This window comes from Rhea americana, unplaced genomic scaffold, assembly GCF_003343005.1.
Source record: "Rhea americana isolate MKP2758 unplaced genomic scaffold, rheAme1 scaffold_34, whole genome shotgun sequence".
NCBI classification, from domain to species: domain Eukaryota; kingdom Metazoa; phylum Chordata; class Aves; order Rheiformes; family Rheidae; genus Rhea; species Rhea americana.
In genome coordinates, this window is record NW_028186468.1 from 2299589 (window position 1) to 2307759 (window position 8171).

The 8171-nt window shown below is 35.1% G+C and overlaps 1 protein-coding gene across 1 annotated transcript in view; it reads left to right on the forward strand.

The window, feature by feature from the left end:
- The window catches only part of DCTD (dCMP deaminase), a 19747-nt gene extending 11908 nt beyond the window's left edge, over positions 1 to 7839 (forward strand). Inside the window, exons 4-6 of the mRNA XM_085311385.1 lie at positions 2980 to 3096; positions 4594 to 4690; positions 6523 to 7839. Coding sequence (XP_085167511.1) covers positions 2980 to 3096; positions 4594 to 4690; positions 6523 to 6601 — 293 coding nt within the window. The 3' untranslated portion in view covers positions 6602 to 7839. The remainder of the gene's footprint in view (positions 1 to 2979; positions 3097 to 4593; positions 4691 to 6522) is intronic.
- Positions 7840 to 8171: the final 332 nt, after the last annotated feature.

Below are 8171 nucleotides of genomic sequence, written 5' to 3' on the forward strand. Positions count from 1 at the left end.
TGCATAAGGTATTTTAAAAATGCTTAGTTTTATTAGTCTATTTAAATACACAGGTTTTGGAGTTCTGAAATACTGTGCAGCTGTGCATGATTAAAAACTTAGCTTGTTACTGTCTGAAAGAGGATAATATGTCACTAATAATGGTCAGTGCTCTTTGCAAGTTAGAAAACTGACAACTGAATGAGAACTACTTAGCTATTAACACCAGGGATTTTGGACTCCTGGATTAATTTCTGTTTTTTTCACTATTGCTCTGTACAGAGGTAATAAAAGAAAAATTTGCAGGTAGTAGTCTGTATTTCTATAAGTTTGTCAATAATCAGTGCCTGCTTGCTAGGGAGAGGGAAATCAAGGAAGAAGGAATGAAGAGTAATAGGACAGAATGTAAAAATACTTGTCTGATGCCTATACCTTCTTAAGGACCATCTAGTAAAATATCCCTTGCAGAGGCCAGTAACAGATGTCCAGGGAAATGTGTAGAACAGAYATGAGTGTAATGATACTTCCCCAGAACGTTCTCTCAGGTTCCAACTACTGAGTCGGAATGTTTTTGTATTTAATAGCCTTCAGTAGGCTGGAAAAAATATTTTAAGAAAAAGAATGACTTCATAAATCAATGTAAGCTTTTAGCCCCCTACTATTTTCTACAGTAGGGAACTTTTCAGTTTAGGTACAGTATGTTTTTTAAAAAAAAAAAACAAATGCCTCCTTTTATTTTCAAAGCTGCTTCCTGCTGGTCTTGTTGGAGACCCTGCTATTTTTTGTCTTGGAATTAATTAGTCTCTGTTTCTTCCCTATTATCATCTTTGGGCCTTCTTTGTCTCTTTCTCCCGAGAGTCATTAGTTGCTCTTAAATTCAGATTGTATTAAGATGATCAGGAGGCAAAATTTCTCTTTTCCCTCACCCCAGCTGATCATCTATTATAGGTTATTTTGGGACTGAAACTGTTTTTGCTTGGGAATAAGCTTGTTGTTGCAAGTTTGTATCAGTCAAGGCAGTTTCTTGAAGGCTGTTACCAATGCCAGAAAGAAACTTTTTGCAGTAGTAATAATGAAACTTGTCTGTTTTTATGGCTGAAGATCTATGAATTTTAGCAAAGGAAAAACACAGAGGGAACTAGAGGGTTTTTGAGTTCTGTGAACCTTTGAAAAATGTTCCTTAGCCTTCTTTCTGGAAATTTTCCATATTTTAAACTAAATATTTAAAACTAGAATAAAAGTATGTTGTTCAAAGAAACTGTGAAGTGATKGTTCTGTCCTATCAATGTAACCTAGTTCCAGCTGCTGAAATTATGGCACTGTGTTTTTCACCCATTCTTCCATAGCCCCAGAAAAATAGTTCTCCCACAACTTATTCTGAAGATAGCATAAGATTAGTGCAACTCAGTAATATGCCTGGAGTTAAATGCATTTTCTGGATTTTCTAAAATTTGTAACTTCAATACTAATTATAATATGTGTTGTATACTTGGTGATACATGTTTAAAATGTAGTGTGATCCAGTTAGAGTTGTAATAAAAGCCTTTGTGTGTGTTTTGGCTTGTTGTTAATTTCCTATTTTTATGTAAGTTTCTATTTTTACTTTTTTATGAGAAGATATGTGGACAGCATGATCACAGTGATGCTGGGAACTGCTTGTAGAAGGTGATATGAGCTTTCTTTAGCAAGTGTTTTGTCCTTTGCAACTTGTTTCTGTGGGAAAATTTGTGTGCTGTAAGTTAGGCTGTAAATTTATCGTGTATTGGCTATTACATGGAAAATTCCATGTGGACACTGAGCACATAAGGAAAGCATTTCCATTTGGTAAGGACTCCTGCATGTTTGAAATTGCTGCACTCAGTTCTTTGTGTGCTGAAACCATTCACATAGAGGTCACTACATAGTAGCAAGTATGCTATAAACTCACACTCATAACTTTGCCTGTTTTAATTTTCCCGTGTAGACAAGAGAGAGGAAAGCTTGCTTTTCATCTTTCCCTCAAAGTAAGCAGTGGAAAATCTCTTTATGTTGCCTCTAGATGAGCCCAAACCCACACTTCACTTCAGCACCTGCTTGTGAAATAAGTTAGGGCTCTAGACAATTTCTTTGTAGATAGGTTTATAAATTATGCAACTTACTGTTATTCCTAAAAATAACAGGACCTCTGCTACAACTTTGTTTACCTAATTTTCTCTAGAGGGTCATGGTGAATGGAGCTCTTTTCACCTCTGTTTGTAGCACAATAGATAATCTACTGATGTGTACAGTATGAAAACATAAACCCTGAAGTGCAGTATGTGCAGAAAAAGCTATTGTGTTACGGTGGAATAAGGCAGAGTAGTTTGTTACCTGTGCTATCTCAACTCCATGGAGAAACACAGGACTTTGTTTTCTTGCTTGGGAAGTCTGGCACCTTTTAATGAGCAGTAAACTCACTTTAATATTAAAGTGACTTTCTTATGATTGAGTGTGTCTTGTGTATTCTTGGGGTGAGAGAATCACGCAGCAGAACTGAGCAGTTCTGAGACCCTGAGGATAGAGCTGCTTAGTTTTACTTCATGATTCTTCTGCCTTTAAGAGTGCACAGTGTACTCTTATAACCATGAGAATGTTCTATCTGTGCATGTAAACACATAAATGAGTTGTTTTATACTGGCAATTAGATACTCCAGAGAGTTGTGAAGCTCTGAGATACTGCTTCACTTAGGGTGGCTGAAACTGCTTGGCCCACAGCCTACGGCTTTGTTGCCTGCTATAGGTGTTAAGCACATTAGCATTGCCATTTACTAATGATATCATTACTAATCGACAGCCTGGTCAGAACAACTGGCCTTCAYTGATCTTGGTATTTCTGCTCTTATTTTTTCCTTTTCCCTTTATGATAAGCTGTGCAAGCTATTTGTCTTTGAAAGAATGTAAACAGTTACAATATAACATTTTAATTTTAGTTTGACTGACTTATTTTAATGAACAGTATTATGAATTTTATTTTTTAATTAGTGTGCCATGCAGAATTGAATGCCATCATGAACAAAAACTCAGCTGATGTGAAGGGCTGCAGCATGTATGTTGCCTTATTTCCATGTAATGAGTGTGCAAAGCTCATCATCCAGGCAGGTAAGGAGTAGCACCAGCTTGATTTGTCAAGGTTGCAGTGCTGCCTGCTTGTTGGTATCTTATCACAGACGTATTTGATGTTAAATTGCTGCTGTTAGATCTAAATTAATGCACTGTCAACTTCATAGGATGCTACTTGTGGGGGCTTTTTGCATCTGAATGGTGCCAAATTTTTCCAGTGCTAATTGCATCTTCTGTGATTCTAAGCATGCTTCTAATTTAGGTTTGTAACTTCTTAGACCAGGAGCTGCCAAAGAACAACACAGGCTTTGCATATAATTACTGTCAATTTTACTGTGCTCTGACACATTGAATACAGTAGGGCAGAAAGAAATAAACTTCTGCATGACAAAAGGTCTGTTGGGAGTATATACATGAAATTTTAATTTGAATGTGATACATGGTAGATATTTGAAGATTTTTAAAATATCTTTGCTCATAAATGTCATAAGACTTCTACGGTCCTACTTTAATTATGTCTTTCATTACAATTGTTATAAATCTGTGCCACTGCAGCAAGTGTGCTGGCTTAAATGTGTCGCCTTTTTCAGATTAGGTTTATTCGCAGTAAGCTTTCATTCCATAAAAATCTCTGCTTAAGATAGTATCTGTTTTGCTTAGTAAGTGAGGTTTTGCAATCCTAGGAAGGACTGCTATTCTCGAAAGTTTCTTTTCCCGATGGTCACAGGAATCTGGGAAGAAAATAGCAAAGAAAACACTTCCGGGGCTGAAGGGGGAAAGACTAATATTCTGCATTTGTGCTAAGCTTCTGTTCTTTACAGAGTCAAAATCAAATGGTCTTCAAGGCAGATTTGCTGCTTGTTCTCAATGTTACTTCATTGGCAGTAAATAGCAATGTATTGACATTTATGTTGTCTGTTGTCTGGTAAATTCAATAAAATGTTATAGCTTCTGGAACTATTGGTACCTTCTCTTGGGTCAGCCTTTATACTTTCCCCCTACCTAAACAGGACAGGAATCATCAGTTTAGGCATAGATCACTCAACAGTTTGAAGCAGCATACTTTCATGAGGATTTGAATTTGGGACTGGGAGTTACTTATAAAACAGAACCAAAGGATTTTTTTTTTTTAATAGCAATGCATATGGAAAGAGAATGGGATTTGGGGTTTAAGTTCTTTCTGTGGAACTGATTTAATTATGTTTAAAAGGTAGAAAAAGGTTTTCAACTTTTTTGAAAAAATGTGTAATTTCTAGTTTGTCTTGCATTTTTTGCTGCCAATTTTTGTTTATGTTTTGCTGAGGAAAACTTCAGTGAAAGTGGGGGAAAAGCATATTCCAAAGTTTTTCAGAGAACTATCTTGCAAAACAGCTCAATCTTATGCAAATTCATTCTCAAGTGCAGTCTGTAATATTTGGGGAAGAAGGGGCGTGCTAAGGAGTTTTGAAGTATGTAAATGAGTGGTATCTTTTCTGATTTTGTGACTTTTTTTTCCCACTGTTAATTCTAGCCATTTTTTCTATATGACTTTCCTAGGCATAAAAGAAGTTATTTTTATGTCTGACAAGTATCATGACACTACTGAAATGACAGCTGCACGACGCATGTTTGATTTAGCTGGAATTATATATAGGTAAGAGAACTTTTGACTAGCTTTTTTTTTTTTTTTTTTTTTTGGAATAGAAGAAAATGGTGTGTGAGACACCAACTTTAAGGCAATGGTTTTTCTTCTTTGCACTGCACAATGCTTTGTTCTGAGTGCCTATGAAAGATAATGAATTTTCTGACTTTCTTGCTGCCTTTGCCTTGTTTATAGTTAAGAGTTCAATTTGATAATGTTTGTATGAGAAAATAGTCTACTTGGACTATTCATTTAATTCCTGGACTTTCTTTAGAGACTGCCAGGGAAATGTGATTGTGATGGTGGTTTGTTATGTTGTAATTGAGAGAGTCATAGCTGACCCTGATTTAAGCTGGAGGTTGCATGACCTTGTGAGGTTTCTTCCAATCTGAATTATCCTAAGAGCTGGGCTGAAATGAGCAGTTCATTTTGTGTGGATTACTTGATCCTTACTGAATAGTTAGTATATTTGTTGCAGCAGATTTGGGCATGTCTCACACCAGCCACTCTTCATTTATTATTGGTGTCTATAGCTATCCGGTCTTTTTTGTTTGTCTTTTCTTATGGGAGAAAAGATAGAAGCTGGAATGTATGCCTTGAAGTAATAAGAATCTGAAAAATGATTGAAGAATAGGTTTTTAAAGACACTGACAAATACTTAAAGACAATCTGTTCAGCAGCTAGTTTGATAGCAATAATGAGGGAGGCTTTGCAACTCTAAAAAAATTTTACAATATTAATATAAAGGTTTCTAAAAATTTGCAAACATAACAATTCTAAGAGAGAATTTTAGAATGAAAGGTATCTACTGGGCTAAGAAATATCCATGAACAAGTACAGCAGCACTTGAAATTCAATTTTAATCCTTCTGTGTATTTCCTTTCTATTAAATCTATATGACTAAGAAACATAAATTATTCTATTGCAAGTCAAATCTTGTAACTTTTCCAGGATGAGAAGTATTTCTTGTATTACAGACTGCTATTATGGACAAATTTTATGTCTTAATCCTTCAGAGTTTTTATGGTCAGCAGCATGTGCTTTTCTGTGTTGACTGTTATTCATTCTTGTATTGATTATTAAGGATGTAGGTGGTACTTAATCTCTTGATCTGAATTGCAGAGCTTAATTAGGTACTAAATTCACACTATTTGCATAATCCTTTGTTTACTAGAAGACTAAAATATGTGCTCAGTCCCCCAATACCTTCCTTGCTAATTGCTGTACTAGATGCTCTAATGATAATAAAAGGAAACATTTTGTGGCAGTATTAATTTTAGGGTTCTAAAGTTACAATTTTTGAATGATTCACTCTTAACTAGTTTGTTTGTTCCCCAGTATGATGCATAATGTGATCTCTTCCCTCAGCACAGGTAAATATTAAAATAGAGTAAAGCAAACTTTGGAGTGTTCTTTGAAAACTTGGCAGGAAAAAAGTGATCAAAAGTATTTGTGTGTGTATTTTTATATATATATGTGTATATATATATATAATACACACACACGTGTGGGTGTATGTATAAATATTTTTTAACAAAATTTTTAGCTCTGGTAACATGATGGGACCACCWGCAGTTAAGTTGCTAAAAGTCCTTTGACTCCTGGGTAATTTATGAACTCCAATAGCTAAAGAATGTATAGGCTAAAGCGCCCCATGTGTCTTTTTTGTCTTAGTCTTTCTTGTCCGGATTTCTCTCAGTGTGGTGCACTATAATTGGCTCCCATAGAGATGAAAACTATGTGAATCCAAGGCACTTTTTTTTTTCTTCAAAAATTTAGCTGGAGCCAAAGCAAGCAAAATGTCTTAACTACTCACTAATACCTACATTTTTCTTTATTTTTAGGGAATTCAAGCCGAAGTGTAACAAGATCATCATCGACTTTGATTCAATTAACAGCAGACCAAGTCAAAAGCTTCTGTGAATTAAGTCTCATTAAATCTGTAGAAGCCTGTGATTATCCTTTTTAAAAAGCTGCTAATGTCTTTCATCTTGAAGTTACTTGCAACTTTTTAATGGCTTCTACAGCTAAAGTAGACTTCTAAGAAGTGTAAGGTCTAAAATGTTCATCCTCCCCCCCCCCGCCCCATGCCACCACCTCATCTTGTCATGTGAAATCTAGATCTACTTAAAATTTTCTAATGCCTTTATCAAAACTGCCTAAAAAGTATAGATCTGTGTAGATGAGACAATATAATGTGTGTAAAGAAAGCTGCTCCGATTCTTGCGATATTCATCATTTCATGCTCTGATAGGCTGTCAACATTAATTTAGACTCCGTCTAACAGCGGTACTTACTGTAGCAACTGATATGTTGGCATGTGCTAATATATGTTGATCTCGCTATTGGACATGTGGCAAATAGTTGATCCGCATGGATAAGAAATGTTAACCGTGCAAATATTAATCTTCAAACTAGCATAACACTAGTATTTTAAAAGGATTATAGAGATTAACTAATATGTAATACTGTGCATTTGTTATTGAACAAATCGAATATTGATTTTTCTTTTAGTTGCTATGTAACATTGCAATATATGGGGAGGAGTTAGAGAGGAAGTTATTTTGAGTGTTTCATGTCAGATCTAGTTGTGCAGAAGCTTTAAATTCTTTTGTTTTTCCCAAGTCTCCAGAAGGAAGAGGGGCTGAGGGAGTAAATCATTTGGCTTTTTACTTGGGGCTCCTATTGGGGGTTGATTTTTCATGTATAGAAGGAAATTAATTTATTGGACTAAGTTGCTTCTAGACAATCCAGCATAGTTCAGCCTTAAAATTAACGTGTAAGGTAACTGAATCACTTTTTTGTCCTTTGAGAGAAATTGGAGATACTCAACCCGTATCCATGCCAAAAGATACAATTATGGTGTTAGCTTGTTTCCCAGTGCTGATGTAGTACCTTCATTTTCATAAATGTCGCCTAAAATAATATCCTTTTTAATTTTATTTTGGAGTCTGGGAATAGACTTGAGTTCTTTTTCTCTAATTTGATTTTTTAAAATTAAATATGCCTAATGGTTTTGTTTAGATAACACTGGGATTTTTTTTTAAGTGTGTTTGTACTTCAGTGAGCTTTTATTTTCTCTGTAAAAGCTTTGTTTCATATTTTGGGACATTATGTAATTTGGCATCATACCAGTATTATTAAAGTCTTATTAAAATCCACTATGTTGAAGTAGACTCATTATTATAATATTAAACCATGTGCTTGGCTCCAGAGTGCTGCTGTTTTTGCAATCATATGCAAAGCATATTTTGAGTATTTGTGATATTACATAAAGTGTAATGCTCATGAAGCACTTGGCTACTAAAGGGAACGTTGCAATGTATTGCAAGAAGTGTCCATTATAAAGTAATTTCTGACTTTTTTTTTTTCCTTTCCTACAACTATTTTCCACCTCAGAATTGGTCTGTGGCTTATTGCCAGAAGGAGAAATTTGTGCATATATGGAGGGGGAAGGGGGAAACCTGAAAAATTACTTTAATAAAATGTCACT